This window comes from Oncorhynchus kisutch, linkage group LG9, assembly GCF_002021735.2.
Source record: "Oncorhynchus kisutch isolate 150728-3 linkage group LG9, Okis_V2, whole genome shotgun sequence".
In the NCBI taxonomy this organism is placed as follows: domain Eukaryota; kingdom Metazoa; phylum Chordata; class Actinopteri; order Salmoniformes; family Salmonidae; genus Oncorhynchus; species Oncorhynchus kisutch.
The window spans coordinates 27,758,778-27,777,443 of record NC_034182.2 but is presented as its reverse complement, the minus strand read 5'-3'; the positions used below and the strand labels follow the sequence as shown (position 1 = coordinate 27,777,443).

Genomic DNA, 18,666 nt, shown 5'->3' with positions numbered 1-18,666 from the left:
TCTCTCTCTCTCTCTCTGTCTCTCGTCCTCTCTCTCCCGGGTCTGTCTCTCTCTGCCTCATCTCTAGAACCTAAAAGGGTTCTTTGTCTGTCCCTATAGGAGAACCCTTTGAATAACCCTTTTTGGTTCCAGGTCGAACCCTTTTGAGTTCTACCTGGAACCAAAAAGGGTTCTCCTATGGGGACAGCCGAAGAACACTTTTGGAACCGTTTTTTCTAAGAGTGTACCTTGCGTCTCTCTCCCGCTTATCTTTTTCTCCATCTTTCTCTCTCTCTATGGTCTCTCTTTCTCCACAACATCTCTCCCTCTATCTCCCTCACATTGTTATACTCCCTAATTTTCTCCCCCACCCCTCTCTCTGTCAGTGCTGGGTGAGGGTGATGTGGAGGTGGATGGTTATGAGACAGACCATCAGGACTACTGTGAGGTCTGCCAGCAGGGAGGGGAGATTATTCTGTGTGATACCTGTCCCAGAGCCTACCACCTGGTCTGTCTGGAGCCTGAGCTGGAGAAGGCCCCCGAGGGCAAGTGGAGCTGCCCCCATTGTGTGAGTTACTGTAATGCTCAAAATTGGTTGTAATCATCACGTCTACGGTTGATTTATATTATTGTATGGAATAATATATGACCATTTCGCACCATATACACACTATTCCTTTAAGTGCTCCTCCACCTATTCATTCTCCATGGTCTTATTCTCCTCTCATCTCCTTCTCCTCTCCTCTTCTCCTCTCCTGCAGGAGAAAGAGGGGATCCAGTGGGAAGCGAAGGATGAGGACTTTGAGGAGTTTGAGGAGGAGAGTGAGGACATGGTGGTACCAGAACTACCTGGGGTTGGACTGCTGGTAGGACTGGAGGAAGAGGAGGATGAGCACATGGAGTTCTGCAGGGTCTGTAAGGATGGGGGGGAACTATTATGCTGCGACACCTGTCCCTCCTCCTACCACATCCACTGTCTCAACCCGCCCCTGCCTGAGATCCCCAACGGAGAGTGGCTGTGTCCGCGCTGCACTGTAAGTCATGTTTGTTTGTTTCTACTTTGTGTGGAGCGCTTTGATTCTATTCTTCATTTTCGTCTTCTTCCCCCAGTGTCCTGCCATCAAAGGCAGGGTACAGAGGATCCTCCACTGGCGATGGGGTGAGCCCCCCGATCCTGTACCCGTGCCCCCCGCCCCCGATTCCCCCCCTGATGCTCCGCCGCCACCCCCCATGAAGGGCAGGGCCGAGAGAGAGTTCTTTGTCAAGCTGGCCGGACAGTCCTACTGGCACTGTACCTGGATCACTGAACTACAGGTGTGTGTGTGTGTGTGTGTGTGTGTGTGTGTGTGTGTGTGTGTGTGTGTGTGTGTGTGTGTGTGTGTGTGTGTGTGTGTGTGTGTGTGTGTGTGTGTGTGTGTGTGTGTGAGAGAGAAAGAGAGTGAAACAGTTGGAGAAGAGGCTGATGAGATAATATGAACAGCTGAAACGCTTGGCATGCAAGTGTGTCTACCACCTGTATTTCTTGCCTTCCTTGTTTTCATTGAACAAATTCTCTCTATTCCTCTCCTCTTTTTCATCCCTCCATCCGTCTAGCTGGAGATCTTCCACTCGGTAATGTTCCGTAACTACCAGAGGAAGACAGATATGGACGAGCCTCCCAGTCTGGACTATGGGTCGGGGGGAGAGGAGGAGAGTGTTAAGAGTGAGAAGAGGAGGCTGAAAGACCCCGACTATGCTGCCCTGGATGACAAGTTCTATAAATACGGCATCAAGCCTGAATGGATGATGGTCCACCGCATCATCAACCACAGGTACGTGTGTGTGAGGGGGGGCGGTGTGTGTGTGTGCCTGCGTTTGCTAGTTTATTGATTGGTGTGTCTGCAGTTGAGGCCGTAATGTGTGTGTTTTTCCCAGTGTGGACAAGAAGGGGATATACCACTACCTGGTCAAGTGGAGAGACCTGACCTACGACCAGTGCACATGGGAGAGAGACAATCTGGAAATGCCAGAGTTTGTCATCCACAAGGCCAACTACTGGGCACACAGGTACTAGACTACTGTACTGGCCAACTGGCATCCATGTTGGCACCAAACACTAAAACATTCAAACTGTCTCAAACCAAGTTTGCCCAATTCTGTAGGCTATTGTATATGGCTCAAGGACACTGGATTTGATAGGTTGATTGATTGATTCAGGGATGAGGTGATGAAGGAGGCCCCAGACATGCCGAGGAGGATGAGGAGCATGAGGATGGAGGAGAGCGAAGACCCACACAGATCACCTGTCAACGACGTGAGTTCTGATTAGCTCACTTACTCTGTAACAGCCACATCTATTGGTCGTCATTCTGGTAGCCAATCAACGAACACTTCCAAGTCAAAACTCTACTATCCTTCTTTACTTGTATGCCAATTATGTTGGTCTCATTTTTTCCCCCTTACATCAATATCCAGCCTACTCATTCCTTGTATTTATCTTCCAGCCTACGATAAAGTACGAGGAGCAGCCAGACTTTGTGACAGCGACGGGGGGCACCCTGCACCTGTACCAGCTGGAGGGGCTCAACTGGCTGCGTTTCAGCTGGGCACAGGGCACTGACACCATCCTGGCAGACGAGATGGGGCTGGGCAAGACTATCCAGACCATTGTCTTCCTCTACTCACTCTTTAAAGAGGTAGGACACCACTGTCAGGTGGCTCTGTGTACTATGTACACCTGTATTTGGTATTGCCAGTGCTTCTAGTCCCTTCTTCTTGTTAGGGATTTTAGTCCTGTGTGGCTCAGTTTGTAGAGCATGGCACTTGCAATGCCAGGGTTGTGGTTTCGATTCCCATGGGGGGACCAGTACAAAGAAGTTATGAAAATATTTGCACTCACTACTGTAAGTCACTCTGGATAAGAATGACTTAAATGTAAATTGCAATGCAAATTCCTTAACATATTCAGCTCTATCACCATTGGAAATATGGTCCATCTCTTCTCTTTCCTTCCCCCCACAAAGGGCCACACCCGTGGCCCGTTCCTGGTGAGTGCCCCCCTCTCCACCATCATTAACTGGGAGAGAGAGTTTGAGATGTGGGCCCCGGACTTCTACGTGGTGACCTACACAGGGGACAAGGACAGCAGAGCAATCATCAGAGAGAACGAGCTGACCTTTGACGACACGGCCATTAGGGGAGGGAAGAAAGCCTTCAAACTGAGGGTGAGGAAGGAGGGGACGGAGGGAGGGAGGAGAGGAACGACAAAAGAGATGAGAGATAGAAAAGAGATGAGAGAAAGCTGCAATCTGTGTATTGTTTTATTACGACCTCGACTAATCTCAGCATCTCCTTCCCCCCTCCTCCTTCCACTTCTCTCCCAATACAACCCCCCCCCCACACCACATACCCCTCTCGATCTCCCTCCCTCTCTTTCTCTCTTCTCCAGAGAGAAGCCCCAATAAAGTTCCATGTCCTGTTGACCTCCTATGAGCTGGTGACGATAGACCAGACCTCCCTGAAGTCTATAGACTGGGCCTGTCTAGTGGTGGACGAAGCCCATCGCCTCAAGAACAATCAGAGCAAGGTTGGCTCCCTCTGTTTGTGTGTGTGAGTGTGTGTGTGTGTATGTGTGTGCACTGTATAGAACCTTACTGAATTTCCTCTTCAAAGACAATAAAAGTCCAATCAATCAATGAATTATTGCCTGCGATTTCTCTCCTCTCCCTGGTCAGTTCTTCAGACGTCTGAATGACTATAAGATTGACCACAAGCTGCTGCTGACTGGTACTCCTCTCCAGAACAACCTGGAGGAGCTGTTCCACCTGCTCAACTTCCTCACTCCCAACCGCTTCAAGTAGGGCCAGCCTCACGCGCACATATTCACACATAGAACCACGTACACATACCACGTATAGACTGATACACACTTGGACGTGCTGTATGTATAGACGCGCACACTCGAGGAAACTGGCTAACAGACATAACCAGTCACACATCTCTACCTCTACTTACATGTTTTCAACCAAAATGGCCCCTTTCTCTCTCGCTCGCTCTCCATCCCTCCCTCCCCCCTCGCCACCCTCTCTCTGTAGTAACCTGGAGGGGTTCCTGGAGGAGTTTGCCGACATCTCCAAGGAGGACCAGATCCAGAAGCTACATGACCTGCTGGGCCCACACATGTTGAGGAGGCTGAAGGCTGACGTCTTCAAGAACATGCCGGCCAAGACAGAGCTCATCGTACGAGTGGAACTCAGCCCCATGCAGAAGTAAGGGTTGTAGGGAGGGAGGGAGGTTAGGGAGGGAGGGAAGGAAGGGAAGGGGTAAGGAAGGATGAGCGGACAGGAAAAGAGAGAGGTAATGATGCATGGAGGGAGGGAGGGCAGGAATAGAGAGAGGTAGTGATGAAAGAAAGGTCATGAAAGAGTGAGGGAAGAGCGGAAAGAAGAGGGGAGGGAAGGTGAATAGTGTGGTAGATGGAGAGATGGAAATAGACAGAGAGAGGGAGTATTTGACTAGTTAATCATAAAAACAATCACACTCTAACTGTGCCCGTCTCAATTGATGTATTTTTAACAGGAAATACTACAAGTTGATTCTGACGAGGAACTTTGAGGCTCTGAACTCGAAAGGAGGAGGTAACCAGGTGTCTCTACTCAACATCATGATGGACCTGAAGAAGTGTGCCAACCACCCCTACCTCTTCCCTGTCGCCTCCATGGTAACTATCGTCATAATTATTTATAGTCATTTATGTTACAGGAATACTGTATCAACATTTTCCACTGTAAGACTGTAATTCACCTCTGAATTGCAGTACAGTGACACCTTCTGGTAGATTTGAGTATTATAGCTACAAATATATCCAGCCTATTAGAGTCCAGGGGGGATATCTAGCAATATGCATGAATGTAAATATGTCCAAACATAGATGTTTATGAAATATAAAAAGTTTATATTCTTTAAGTTATTTATCAGATGACCTTGTCCGGTGATTTAAAATAAGCAAGTTCAGTAAAGAAGCTATATCTGTGTATATGTCATCACATGGACACGGTGTGTTGTCTTTACCGTGGTATTAGGAAGCCCGTAAGACTGCAAGCGGAGCGTACGAGGGCACAGACCTCACAAAGGCTTCTGGGAAACTGACTCTTCTGCAAAAGATGATGAGAAAACTGAAGGACCAAGGTCACCGCGTGCTCGTCTTCTCACAGGTTGGTATGCACACACACACACACACACACACACACACACACACACACACACACACACACACACACACACACACACACACACACACACACACACACACACACACACACACACACACACACACACACACACACACACACACACACACACACACGGGCACTGTTAGCACTTCCATAACCATTTCGCTGTTCTCTCTCTCTCCTCCCTGTCTCTCTTCCCTCTCTCCTCCCTCTCTGGTAGATGACTAAGATGTTGGACCTGTTGGAGGACTTCCTGGACTTTGAGGGTTATAAGTACGAGAGGATCGACGGAGGAGTCACAGGGGCTCTGAGACAGGAGGCCATAGACCGGTTCAATGGTGAGGGAGACACTCATAGTCTAAGGGCTCTAGAAACAAAAGCCACCCCTATAGATGAAAGGGGCCTTTTTAGTTTTTGGTGAGATTTGGGTGTGTGTAATACAAGTCCACCCTCCCTCTATCTCTCTCAGCTCCTGGTGCGCCTCAGTTCTGTTTCCTGCTGTCCACCAGGGCAGGGGGTTTGGGTATTAACCTGGCTACAGCTGATACCGTCTTCATCTTCGACTCAGACTGGAACCCCCACAATGACATCCAGGTAGAATGTCTGCCATTCACTGCCATTCTATAGCCCACAATGCACTCAGATCTGTCATTAATCTACATTTGCATCAATGGAAACAAGTCTTGACAGCATTCTTGTATCAAATCAAGCCATGTTTATTTGTCATATGCACAGGATACACATGTACTTGCAGGTTCCCTCTCGACAATGCGACAACAATAAGAAATAATACAAATATTTTGAAAAACTTGTATGTTTTTTTAACGCCATATTTTGTTTTTTCCGTTTTCTTTTTTCGTCTTATCTCTTCTCTACCCCTCTCTGTCTCACCCCTTCTACTTCTTTCAATCTCCCTTGTCCCACCCTGCTGTCTCACTCCTCCCTCCCCCTCTACCCTCCCTCCCCCACAGGCGTTCAGTCGCGCCCACCGCATCGGGCAGGCCAACAAGGTGATGATATACCGCTTCGTGACCCGTGCCAGTGTGGAGGAGCGCATCACCCAGGTGGCCAAGAGGAAGATGATGTTGACCCACCTCGTGGTACGGCCCGGCCTGGGCTCCAAGGCTGGATCCATGTCCAAACAGGAGCTGGACGACATCCTCAAGTTTGGCACCGAGGAGCTGTTCAAGGACGAGATTGAATGTGAGTTATTGTCAAGCATTTTGTGGCACCTGTTGATGTGGGATGGAGGGAGGATAGGAGAAAGGGGGAAGGATAGCAATAGCAGGAGGAGGATGGAGGGAGGATAGGAGAAAGGGGGAAGGATAGCAATAGCAGGAGGAGGATGGAGGGAGGATAGGAGAAAGGGGGAAGGATAGCAATAGCAGGAGGAGGATGGAGTGATATTAAATGCGAGGATAGGAGGCCGAGAGCTTAATATGAGGGGTTCTTTAGGTACTTAATATGAGGGGTTCTTTAGGTACTTAATATGAGGGTGCTTTAGGGACTTAATATGAGGGGTTCTGTAGGGACTTAATATGAGAGATTCTATAGGGACTTAATATGAGAGATTCTTTAGGGACTTAATATGAGGGGTTCTGCAGGGACCTAATATGAGAGATTCTTTAGGGACTTAATATGAGGGGTTCTTTAGGGACTTTATATGAGGGGTTCTTTAGGGACTTAATATGAGGGGTTCTTTAGGGACTTAATATGAGGGGTTCTTTAGGGACTTAATATGAGAGGTTCTTTAGGGACTTAATATGAGGGTGCTTTAGGGACTTAATATTAGGGGTTCTTTAGGGACTTAATATGAGGGGTTCTTTAGTGACTACACTTTCTTTTTTGGGGTTGTTACATACATCTGTATATGGAATGATTTTAGTCACATCTTCATCCTTGTTTCATCACCGTTTCCTATTCCCCCAAAGTCCTCTCACCACCACGTATGTCCACCCTCTCTCCCCTACGGTGTCCAGCGGGAGACAACAGGGACGATGAGGGCAGTGTGATCCACTACGACAGCTCGGCCATCGAGAGGTTGCTGGACCGGAGCCAGGACGCTACGGATGACACGGACATGCAGAACATGAACGAATACCTGAGCTCCTTCAAAGTGGCCCGATACATGGTCCGAGAGGAGGATAAGGTGAGAGAGGGAGGGAGGGAGAGAGCGGGATAGAGAGAGAGAAGTGATAACATTGCTGTTTCAGATTACAACTTTTTGTACGCTTGCATGTATACAGAAATATTATATGGCACGTTGGTGTATTTTTGTTCCTCTTATGCTAATCTAAGCCGTTAACACTTTCCATTGAACTATAGAAGAGTTTGTAAGTAGATTATATCACATTGGTTATGTGTAAACTGTTCTTCCATGTTCTTGCATGTGTGTGTCCAGATTGAGGAGGTGGAGCGTGAGATCATTAAGCAGGAGGAGTGTGTGGACCCAGAATACTGGGAGAAGCTGCTGAGACATCACTATGAGCAACAACAGGAGGACCTGGCTAGTAAACTGGGCAAGGGCAAGAGGAACCGCAAGCCTGTCAACTACAACGACGCAGCACAGGAGGACCAAGGTAGGTAGTTGGGAACCGTCAGTCGTGGTTGTCACGGAGATGGGTGTAGGTGCATCACTATGGCAAACTGGGGCATTCTGAATAACTTTTTGTTGTTGATAGACTTTGTGTCAGGTCCGTGTATTGGTTCATTCATGGTTGATAAAAGGATGTTGTGCTCTTTGTTAGATTTAGATGTTTTCATACACGGTCTTTGTGCAATACGTTAGGTAATGCTAAAGTAATGCTGAAGCTTTGTTAAAGTATTGCTAGTAGTAGCTGCATGGGGATACTGGGCCTAGCCTGTTGACGGTACACCATGTGCTGTTTCAGACTGGCATACTGGTATTTCAGATAACCAGTCCGAGTACTCTGTGGGCTCCGAGGAGGAGGATGAAGACTTCGACGAGAGACCAGAAGGTAGGCCAAAGTACACAAGGCACAACACATTTGGAATGAAGCCTTCTCTGTTGAATCTGTTGTGATAGGTTATTTTATTCTCACATTTAGTGTTTAGATTTTAAAGGAGAGACTAGATTGATATTATGTCTGCTTTACTAGTACCCGTGCTTGACTTGTGCAGCAGCCCAGCGGAGCTGACTACTGGCACCTCAAATGTTCTACTGCTTGAGCTCCTGTTCTTCTTATAGAATATTAGCTCCAAAGTATTGTGGCGCTACTGCACCTAAATTCTGTATAAACAGTACCGGCATCCAAACCTATTTCAGTCCAAGTCAACTGGTACCGTAAGTACTACGCTGGTTACCAGCCACTCTCCTGACTTCTCCTCCTCCTCTCTCTCTCTCTCATTCTCTCTCTCTCTCTCTCTCTCTCTCTCTCTCTCTCTCTCTCTCTCTCTCTCTCTCTCTCTCTCTCTCTCTCTCTCTCTCTCTCTCTCACTCTCATTCTCTCTCTCACTCTCATTCTCTCTCTCTCTCTCTCACACTCTCATTCTCTCTCTCTCTCTCTCTCTCGCTCTACCTGAATCCTCTCTCTCGCTCCAGGTTCTCGCAGACAGTCCCGCCGCCAGATGAGGAACGAGAGAGACAAACCGTTGCCCCCCCTGTTGGCCAGAGTGGCCGGCAACCTGGAGGTTAGACAAAATAACCTTCTGTTCTGCTGTGTATGGGTTATGAAGTCCTTATGAAGTACCTTTCACCTGGGCACCACTCTCTCGCCGTCCCCCATCTCATGGCTTATGAACTGCATATGAATGCAACGTGTATGGGTTGTGAATGTGTTAGAACGTCCTTATGTCCCCTCTAACCCTCTAGGTGTTGGGCTTCAACACGCGCCAGCGGAAGGCCTTCCTAAACGCGGTGATGCGTTGGGGCATGCCCGCCCAGGACGCCTTCTCCTGCCAGTGGCTGGTCAGAGACCTGAGGGGCAAGAGCGAGAAGGAGTTCAAGTGAGTGGAGAGGAACTGTGATTGTTTGCGTCACCGGCTACAGTATGAGCTTACACTGAGATCTTCACACTACATTGTAGTTGCTGGTCCCTCTTTGTTTGCTGTTTTTCGAAACATTTTTCTCTCTTCCCCCCTCCCCCTTTTCTGCTCTCCTACTGCCTCTCTCTGCCTGGTTCCTCTCTCTCCCTCACTTCTCTTCAGGGCGTATGTGTCTCTGTTCATGCGTCACCTGTGTGAGCCCGTGGCCGACGGCGCCGAGACGTTCGCCGACGGCGTGCCGAGGGAGGGCCTGTGCCGTCAGCCCGTGCTGACCCGCATCGGTGTCATGTCCTTGGTCAAGAAGAAGGTCAGGGGTCAAAGTCTATCCTAGCAACCACAATGCTAAGCTAACAGGCTAGCTAGTTACATTTAAACCAATAGCAACTGTTTTTTTTTTTTTAGCACAGTCACCCATTCAGACCAGAATCTAACAAAGGAAATCATATGAGTAAATAGAGATATTTTACAGTCATTTGACCTCTTTCCTCTCCACTAAGATTTTCCCAGGCTGTGATTTCCTCATGACATAAAGATACATCAATGAAAAACCACAGAAATTAGAGCCCATTTTTCCCAGGGAAAGAGACTGTTGGCTAGAGTAGAATTAGAACAGAACAGTACAGAAAATAACAGTATAGGACAGTACAGAATAGAATACTTTATTGCCAGTTAACAATGATTGACAGCTGCTTGGTCCTGTCTCTGAACCCTCCCCTCCTTTCTCCTCAGATCCAGGAGTTTGAGCACATCAACGGGCGGTGGAGTCTCCCAGAGCTGAAGCCAGAGATGAAGCCTGAGGCTCTGAGGCCAGAGGTCAGTGTGTCTTCCTCCTCCAGAGCCTCCTCCCCTGGAGGGACCATGAAGACTGCTACGCCCACCCCTGACCCCAGCTGTACCTCAGACAACACCCCCTGCACCTCCAAACCAGGTGGGTGAACAAAGTACACACACACGCATGCATACACATGCACACACACACACACACGTAGGCAAGCGCACAGCTCAAACATATCCAGCAGGGGGCACTCCAAGTCTGACCGTGATAACTGTGTGTATGTGTACATGTGTGTGTGTAATATGTGTGTGTGTGAGTGAGGGATGACCCTCTGCCTGTGTGTTGTGTTCAGCTACCCCTGCTCCCTCAGAGAAACTAGAGAAGAACGGGAAAGACGGAGAGAAGGAGGAGGGAGAGAAGGAGGAGGGTAAGGCCCCGTCTGAGCCAGAGAAAGATGGAGAGAAGGAGATGGAAGGGGGTAAAGCGGTAGAGGGCAACAGGAGTGCAGATCCTGAAGGGGTGAGAGATTGAATGCTGTTAATTACACAGTTCACAGTCTTAGTGAATCTTGCTGACCTACATACAGTTAGTTATACCAACGACTGTCACTGAACACTATGCTTTGTCTTGTCCCCAGCCTCCAATCCCTACGAAAGAAGCTCCGCAAGAATTATCCCCTAGTACAACAACAGACAGGGAAGAGAGTGGTACAAAAGAGGAGGGGAAAGAAACAAAAACGATGGACACCCCTCTGGCCCCAGTGGAGGAGAAGAAAGGAGAAGAGGAGAGTACGGAGGGCGCACTGGGAGGAACAACTAAACAAGGGTCGGCGGTCAAAGATGAGAAACCAGGTAGTGTAACGCTCTTACCTGGCGAGAAGATGGAGGAGGAGGAGAAGGAGAACGACAAGGGGAGCGAGGGAGCCCCTGTCACCACAGAAGCATCAGACAACAAGGAGAAGATGGACAGACAGCTACCCTCTGACGTGATGAAAGGTGAGTGACCTCACCTGTCTGTACATCCGTCCATCCGTCTGTACCTGTCTGCTAGTTAGTCAGTTCGTTAGTTAGTGACTCACTGACTAGTCACTGGTAGATAGATATATGTACACTCTTAGGTATAATTCAATGGCATCCACTGATCAAAAGGAACTCGCTTGTATTCTTCTTAGTCACAGAAGTAAAAGGTGAAAAGGATGCTGGGAAAGAAGTGGCGAAGGAGGAGGTTGCCAAAGACACCTTGCCGAAACCCCCCATCATCCCACCCGAGCGACGGCGCTTCATGTTCAACATTGCTGACGGGGGCTTCACGGGTAAACGACCCCTATCATATGACCCCTGTCATATCTGGTACTGTGTGTTAGAGCTGTGGCAGAACTCACTCTATATCAAGGGTTGTTTCAACATTCATTCAATGTTATGTTGATATTCACCCACACTGAGCTCCACACACAGGGATTTAGTATCATGGGTTGCTTTAGCATGAGGGTTTTAACATTGACACAACGTTGTGTTGACTTTTTCCTATAGAGATCCAGAACACCCTCAGTCAGTATCACAGGTTGTTGTTATAACATTGATAGAATATTATATTGACTTTACCCTGCAGACTTTACCCTGTGACAGAACACACGTTGTTCATTTAACAGTAAAACAACATTATGCTGACATTGTCCCCCTGCGGAGCTGCACACGCTGTGGCAGATCTCACAGGTTGTTTTAACATGGTTATAACTTTGACACAACGTTATGCTAACGTTTCACCCTGCAGAGCTTCATACGCTGTGGCAGAACGAGGAGCGGGCGGCCATCTCTTCTGGGAAGATGAATGAGATCTGGCACCGGCGGCACGACTTCTGGCTGCTGGCGGGAATCGTTCTGTATCCTTGACGGCGGTTGCCAAGGAGACCGTCTTGTCGTGTTTATTTATTGATCTTGCTGCGGCAGGGGCTTCTTGTTAGAAGTCAACAAGTCCATCCACTGATGCCTTTGTGTAGCAGAGAAGTATTAGATTGTGTCTGCAGAGATCTACACACGGACTAGAGATTGGAAGTCCATTCTGTTTGTTCTATTTCTGTGACTTTCACTAGAATTCCCAATCCCGAATCTAACCCTAGCCCTCCTAACACAAGAAACACAATAAAGATCTGAAAGAATTCAATAGGAATAAGCTTGATGATGATAGCCCCATTCATAGGCTTAGTAGAAGTTGTTCTAAAATACTTATTACTACTGACAAGCTAGATGTTTGTTTGGGATTTGCCAATGATGTATTGAGCTTGTATGACCCTTGACCTCTCTGTATCAGTCATGGGTACGCGAGGTGGCAGGACATCCAGAACGACCCCCAGTTCGCCATCGTCAACGAGCCCTTCAAGTCGCAGGCCAACAAGGGCAACTTCCTGGAGATGAAGAACAAGTTCCTGGCCCGCCGCTTCAAGGTATGACACCACATGGCGTGACATAAAATGACATAACCTGACATGACATAGCATGACATGACATTGCATAGCAGTGTAACATGGCATAGGATACATCGCGTTGAATGGCCAGGAAACTCTCTGGGCCCTACACATCACATGACATACTATAACATAACCATCACTTAACTATGACACCACACAACCATGACACAGACAAGATGAACACAATTCAGGACATACAGTGTGCTCCAAAAGTATTGGGACAGTGACATTTTGTTTTTGTTGTTTTGGCTCTGTACTCCAGGACTTTGGATTTGAAATGATACAATGACTATGAGGTTCATGTGCAGACTGTCAGTTTACATTTGAGGGTATTTTCATCCATATCGGGTGAACCGTTTTGCAATTATAACACTTTTTGTACATAGTCCCTCCATTTTAGTGGACCAAAAGTATTGGGACAAAATCAGTTATATGTGTATTAATGTAGTAAAAAGTGAAGTATTTGGTCCCACATTCATAGCATGCAATGGCTACGTCAAGCTTGTCACTCTACAAATGTGAGATGCATTTGCTGTTTGTTTTGGTTGTGTTTCATACCCCCCCCCCCCCCCCCCAAAAAAAATGCTAACCATGTCATTGTAATGGTGAGAGGTTAGCATGTGTTGGGGGTATGATATTTGTGCGTCTATATCTTTCACTCATCATTCTTCACGATTCATTCAGGATTATCCATAGTCATGGTAGCTTCCACATTAATGTAGAAGTGTTTAGAAACATTCTATTCTTATTTACAATAAAAGTGACTCCAAAATGACACAATACCAGACCCTATGAATGACAGATATTGAATTGACAGACAGATACCAGGGTGGTCTTGCTGACCGGTGCGTTTGTGAAATGACACTCATCCTGTTTTTGATGGCCTCACATGTTTCATGCCCTGACCTCAACATCCGCATTCTCACTTTCACACAATGATGGTGGCTAAAATAACACTGTAAATATGAATATTTTTTCTAGAATTTCTCCCCAGATCATTTGTCTTTCTCTGACTCATTCGTCACTGCTCCTCCTCATGCCATCCTCACATTCTGTTTATCTCTCCCCTTTCTTCCAATGTTTCTCCAACATCTTCCTCATTGCGATTCAGATAAATGAAACTCAATAAAACTTTTTTCCCATGAAATGCAGTACACACTGTACATGTTGACTCCCCCCCTCTCCCCTCACCCCAGTTATTAGAGCAGGCCCTGGTGATCGAGGAGCAGCTGAGGAGGGCAGCCTACCTGAATATGACCCAGGACCCGGTCCACCCCGCCATGGCCCTGAACGCCCGCTTCGCCGAGGTGGAGTGTTTGGCTGAGTCCCACCAGCACCTCAGCAAGGAGTCCCTGGCCGGGAACAAACCTGCCAACGCAGTGCTGCACAAGGGTGAGGGACAAACACACACCCACACACACACACACACACACACACACACACACACACACACACACACACACACACACACACAAAATCTCCCTCCCCTTTCTGTGTATGTGTGTGTTGTGTGTCTGTACGCATTTATATCAGAAATAAAGATAAAGAAACAATCTCCCAGACTACATCTTTCCAACGTTCTTTGACCTGAATCTGTCAGCAGACCAGGCCTCACAGAGCTGCTGCTGCTGCCAGAAGCTAACATTTCACAATATCAACTTCAGGATAGAGTTACAATCTCAGTTACCAGACTTCTTTGTTAGTTCAGAAAATGTCCTCATCCGATCTCTGACGAGTTGGTATGTTTGTGTTGTTCATTTGAAAGGACAACATACTTGCTTGACTTTTTCAGTATTCTACAACGGTCCTGAAAGATAGAGATACGTTCCTACAAAATGTGCCATGTCGGTTTCGTGACATTAAACGAAAATGAGCGTTGAATATTGTAGTGCTTCAGTGGGGGCAGGCTTTTGCTTCCAACACAACAGAATCTACATGCCCTGTGGCCTAAATTCTCTCACTGTACAATGTAACTCAAACCTAGTGGGAGACTGATAGAGTACGTAGTTGATGGTTAATACTAACACACCAATAGCTGCTTGGAATGGTTAACAGTAATTTACTGATCTAATAGCTGCTTGGAATGGCTAATGGAATGAATTGACCGTTGAGTTGTTGTAATTTCAGTGCTGAACCAGTTGGAGGAGCTGCTGAGTGACATGAAGGCTGACGTGACGCGGCTCCCTGCCACACTGTCCCGAGTCCCGCCCATCGCCGCACGCCTGCAGATGTCAGAGAGGAGCATCCTCAGCAGACTAGCCAGCAAGGGTACCGACACACACACTCCCCCGGTAAGTATACTGAGTACACACACACGCAGGAGCACACATACACACACAGTAACGCAAGCTCGCGCACACGCATACACACAAACCTCCTGTGAACACACACAGACACATATATACACACACACACACACACACATACACACACACACACACACACACACACACACACACACACACACACACACACACACACACACACACACACACACACACACACACTCAGGCTTCTGATTATTCTTTTTGATTTCGATCGATCATCAAATTGACAGTCTGTCCCCGCTCCCTCTCCCTCCAGACCATCCCTCCAGGACCCTACGCCACTCCTCAGAACTTTGGACCCGCCTTCACCCCCGTCCCCCCGGGAGTCTTACCCATGGGAGGGGCCAACTACAGCCAGATGCCCCCTGGATCTTTCGTATCAGGTCAGTGGCTACACTGTGCTGTAACACCCATTCACTGAAAAGGGCTTTCCAAAACTACTAATGAATGATTCCATGTTCCTATCAGTTAGAAGTTTTTTTTATGGGTTGCTACTCTGCAGCTGCTGCATTTCTTGCCGAAATCCTTCATTTATTATTTATTGTCTGATAAAGTCAACAAGTCACTATAAATCCTTCATCAGTGAAGTTTTGGAATCAGTGAAGCTTTGGAAAAAATGTGGTTTGTGTTTATGTGTGTGTGTGTGTGTGTGTGTGTGTGTGTGTGTGTGTGTGTGTGTGTGTGTGTGTGTGTGTGTGTGTGTGTGTGTGTGTGTGTGTGTGTGTGTTTGTGTGTGTGCTCGTTCCAAGTAGGGCGTCTGTGCAGTCCAAGCAGAGAAGACAAATCCATTTAGCTTAAGCTGCAGTATCTCTGAGAGTATGTATTATACCAGTGTATTGCACTATATTTATGTTGATATAGACCTAATGAGGTAGGGTTTAGAATGCATTGGCTTCTGGCTCTGGCATCTTGGGACAGATGGGTCAAATCTGGGGATTGTAGCATCTTTATATGGTCATACATTTTGTAGTGAGATATTTGTGCCTGTTGCTATATAGATCATTATGGTGAGGTTAATGCTTCTAGGCCTTTTTACACTGCGTTGTTCTTAGCCCCGGGCTAAGACTGGCCCTGGGCTAGCTTATCCTTTGTGTCACACAAGCATTTGTTAGCCCTGGGCTGAGCTTTTGCCATGGGCTAAGGATTCACACTTGTATTCCAAAGCCCTGGGATAACAGAGAAACACAACACACGACCAACATTCTATCTCTGCAGCGCGACCAATTTTATAAGGATTAAGGCATTTATTAACATATAAATTTCCCTCTTGCTTCTAGCCTAGCGTTTTATTTCCAACAGTGAAGGTTTGTATAAACCTTGCTGTCTGCCTTTCCGACCCTCGGAAAAAAAATTTCTCACTTGAAATGCGATCTTGCTCTGTATAGAGAATGCTGTGCAGGGAAGATACCTCGACTTTTCTGATCCAGGCAAAATCATCCAACAATATTATTATCGTGGATAGCTATATACAATTAAATGTCAATGTTAAACCTATGAAAACAGACAGAAATGGAGCGTTTGCTGCCCTTCCAACTGTAGAGGTTGTGGCTTCAGAGGCTAGCTAAATGAAACTGGGCACGGATGTCAATTCAAAGTCTATTCCACGTTGGGTCAACGTCATTTCATGACAATAACGTGGAAACAACGTTGATTCAACCCATGTGTGCCCAGTGGGAAGACGTTGGCCAGCCTGCATAGCAACCGTTTTGGTTTTTGAACAGATGAAAAGTATTTCCGTTTTTTTGTTGTCCTCAGATGGAAAGATGTAATAGTATAAATGTGCTTATCAAAATAGAGTGCAGAACACATCACAGGCATCACAAGCATATGCAAATGAAGAGAAAGTGCAGCTTTTGTGATTGGACAGTGACAATTCTATGCATTATTCCCGACCCCGTTTCACACGGGCTATTTTGGCACCGTGTTTAGAACGTACATGTGTGAATACTCGATTAGTTAAATCGCAGTGTGAACGTGTCTAGGTAGTGTGTAGTAGTCACCGTTTTTTTCTCAAATGGCACTGTGGGATTACTCCCTGGTTTGTAACATCCTTCTAAGCACTATTTATTGAAGAAAACTGAGTTGAGAAAGTCCTCTCATCTGTCATGACTCAATAAACCCTGGCAATGCCGGAGACACTTAGATCAGTGTGATCCACTTTGTCTTTGTTTTCGTTGCTGTTAGTGGTGTCAATATCCTTTGTCACTTTGGGGCGGAACCCTCAGAACTGGAATGATGTCATTCTGTTTCTATGGTGAATCCTTCCACTTAAGTTGAACTTTCACTTAGTCATGCATTGATGTCAATATTGGGAGATTTGAAAATTCTACTTGGTGGAAGTTAGGATTTGCCCTTTTATCTTTTCAATTGTTGAAAACCCTACAAACGGTTTTCTATTAGCTATTCTGAACCAAGCTTACAAGAATATGAAGGTGTCCAGTACGTTGGAACCCCACAAACAATTTTGGAAGAATATTTGCAGTTGTTGATTTTTTCCTCCTAAAGGCTTATTCTACTCATTGGCATAATTCAAATATTCTAAACTCTCCACCTCAAACTCTCCACCTTTTGGGGGGGGGGTCTCATTGTCTAGCTATTTCAGTCGTTTTTAAGTCCACTCCAACTGCCAACAATTTGTTTTCCCTCCATTTAGTTTGGCTACAGCAGATGTTGACCAGATATGTCTGCTCTGGAGTGTGTAACAGAACTCTAACAGAGATGCAGAGATATTTGGTAAACCTGATACTCCCCACTGGTATTCCTCTGTATTGGCCTGGCTGATCCAGGGTGCTGTGATCCAGTCCGTCTGTAGTGTGGACCTGCATTCCTACATCTTGATTTATGTATTTGCAGTGGGACCCATCAGTCTAAGACATAGCATTCTGGGAGATTTGTTTTTTCTTTTTCTGACAATGTGCCGTTAGTTCATTTCGTACCGCGTCGCGGTGCCAAGATGTAATTCGGTCTCCAGGGACTCTGTACAAAGGTATTTTAAGAGGACACCAAACCACACAGAAGTTGCTTGTGTAAACTCCTTGTTGTGACTTGTGAACCAGAACACTCTGAGGCTTGGCTGAACAGAACGCTGGGCTGAACGCTGGTGTTCAGAAATAGTCGCAAGATCACACACCGTCTGTCTGTTCTCTGTGGGTGTTGAGCCTGAGTGGACCGTGCTGAGATGAACGCTAAGCAGCTGAACACACAGACAGTCTGAACGAATGAATGCGCTCTCTGGGTAGAGCTATAAATATTTGGTATATGGGGGTGCGTTGGGTTTGTTGTCTTGATTAGGGTAGCTCTGGTTGGTGACCCCTTTTTAGAGAAAAGGAAGAGAGGGAGAGAGAGCGGGAGAGAGGAAGAGGAGAGAGAAGAGCAGAGGGGGAGAGAGAGAGAGCAGGAAATGATAGGAGAGGGAGAAAGATGAGAGAGTGGGGAGAGAAGAGAGACAGAGAGGAGTGTGAAGGAGAGGAGCGGAGCGAGAGAATGAGGAAAAACAGTGAATGGAAAAAGCTAACACTTCTATGACCTCATAATAACCTGATAATAACCTCACTTCAACAGTCTGGTCACCTCATCCCAGTCCTGAGTACGCAAAGCTGCTGCTGCGTCAAAATAAACAACTTCTGTCTGCCCTGCATCTTTTCTCACTGTGTAACTGTAGCTAACCTCGGTGAACTCCAAGCAAAATGTAATGGCATTTCAACACACCTGAATTGGGAGAACACAAACTTTCAACAACATTGACTGTCCCTCAAAATGGGTTGCCCTTTGGGAAGTGTAACAATGATGTTGTGGTTTTTGTTGTTTCCATGACACCTCGAGGAAGCTGACCCTCAGTAGTGGAGTTTTGAGGGCCAGACTGCCTGAACTGACTGACTGTCGCTCGTGTTACCATGGCGTTGCTGG

At 46.9% G+C, this 18,666-nt stretch overlaps 1 protein-coding gene across 5 annotated transcripts in view; it reads left to right on the top strand.

The window, feature by feature from the left end:
• The window catches only part of LOC109897009 (chromodomain-helicase-DNA-binding protein 3), a 31,186-nt gene that overhangs the window by 5,114 nt on the left and 7,406 nt on the right, over window positions 1-18,666 (top strand). For 2 of the 5 annotated variants that reach the window (XM_031832300.1, XM_031832297.1), the window contains exons 8-38: window positions 366-547; window positions 741-1,013; window positions 1,090-1,293; window positions 1,573-1,790; window positions 1,894-2,025; window positions 2,176-2,272; window positions 2,463-2,654; window positions 2,982-3,182; window positions 3,407-3,544; window positions 3,693-3,814; window positions 4,053-4,226; window positions 4,537-4,678; window positions 5,040-5,171; window positions 5,410-5,527; window positions 5,659-5,783; window positions 6,161-6,392; window positions 7,121-7,338; window positions 7,591-7,768; window positions 8,081-8,167; window positions 8,752-8,840; window positions 9,022-9,155; window positions 9,357-9,501; window positions 9,924-10,122; window positions 10,322-10,488; window positions 10,607-10,964; window positions 11,141-11,281; window positions 11,740-11,848; window positions 12,277-12,409; window positions 13,630-13,825; window positions 14,561-14,724; window positions 15,017-15,143. In XM_031832300.1, coding sequence (XP_031688160.1) covers window positions 366-547; window positions 741-1,013; window positions 1,090-1,293; window positions 1,573-1,790; window positions 1,894-2,025; window positions 2,176-2,272; window positions 2,463-2,654; window positions 2,982-3,182; window positions 3,407-3,544; window positions 3,693-3,814; window positions 4,053-4,226; window positions 4,537-4,678; window positions 5,040-5,171; window positions 5,410-5,527; window positions 5,659-5,783; window positions 6,161-6,392; window positions 7,121-7,338; window positions 7,591-7,768; window positions 8,081-8,167; window positions 8,752-8,840; window positions 9,022-9,155; window positions 9,357-9,501; window positions 9,924-10,122; window positions 10,322-10,488; window positions 10,607-10,964; window positions 11,141-11,281; window positions 11,740-11,848; window positions 12,277-12,409; window positions 13,630-13,825; window positions 14,561-14,724; window positions 15,017-15,143 — 5,127 coding nt within the window. The remainder of the gene's footprint in view (window positions 1-365; window positions 548-740; window positions 1,014-1,089; window positions 1,294-1,572; window positions 1,791-1,893; window positions 2,026-2,175; window positions 2,273-2,462; window positions 2,655-2,981; window positions 3,183-3,406; window positions 3,545-3,692; window positions 3,815-4,052; window positions 4,227-4,536; window positions 4,679-5,039; window positions 5,172-5,409; window positions 5,528-5,658; window positions 5,784-6,160; window positions 6,393-7,120; window positions 7,339-7,590; window positions 7,769-8,080; window positions 8,168-8,751; window positions 8,841-9,021; window positions 9,156-9,356; window positions 9,502-9,923; window positions 10,123-10,321; window positions 10,489-10,606; window positions 10,965-11,140; window positions 11,282-11,739; window positions 11,849-12,276; window positions 12,410-13,629; window positions 13,826-14,560; window positions 14,725-15,016; window positions 15,144-18,666) is intronic. The other 3 variants (XM_020491494.2, XM_031832299.1, XM_031832298.1) reach the window with 3 other exon arrangements.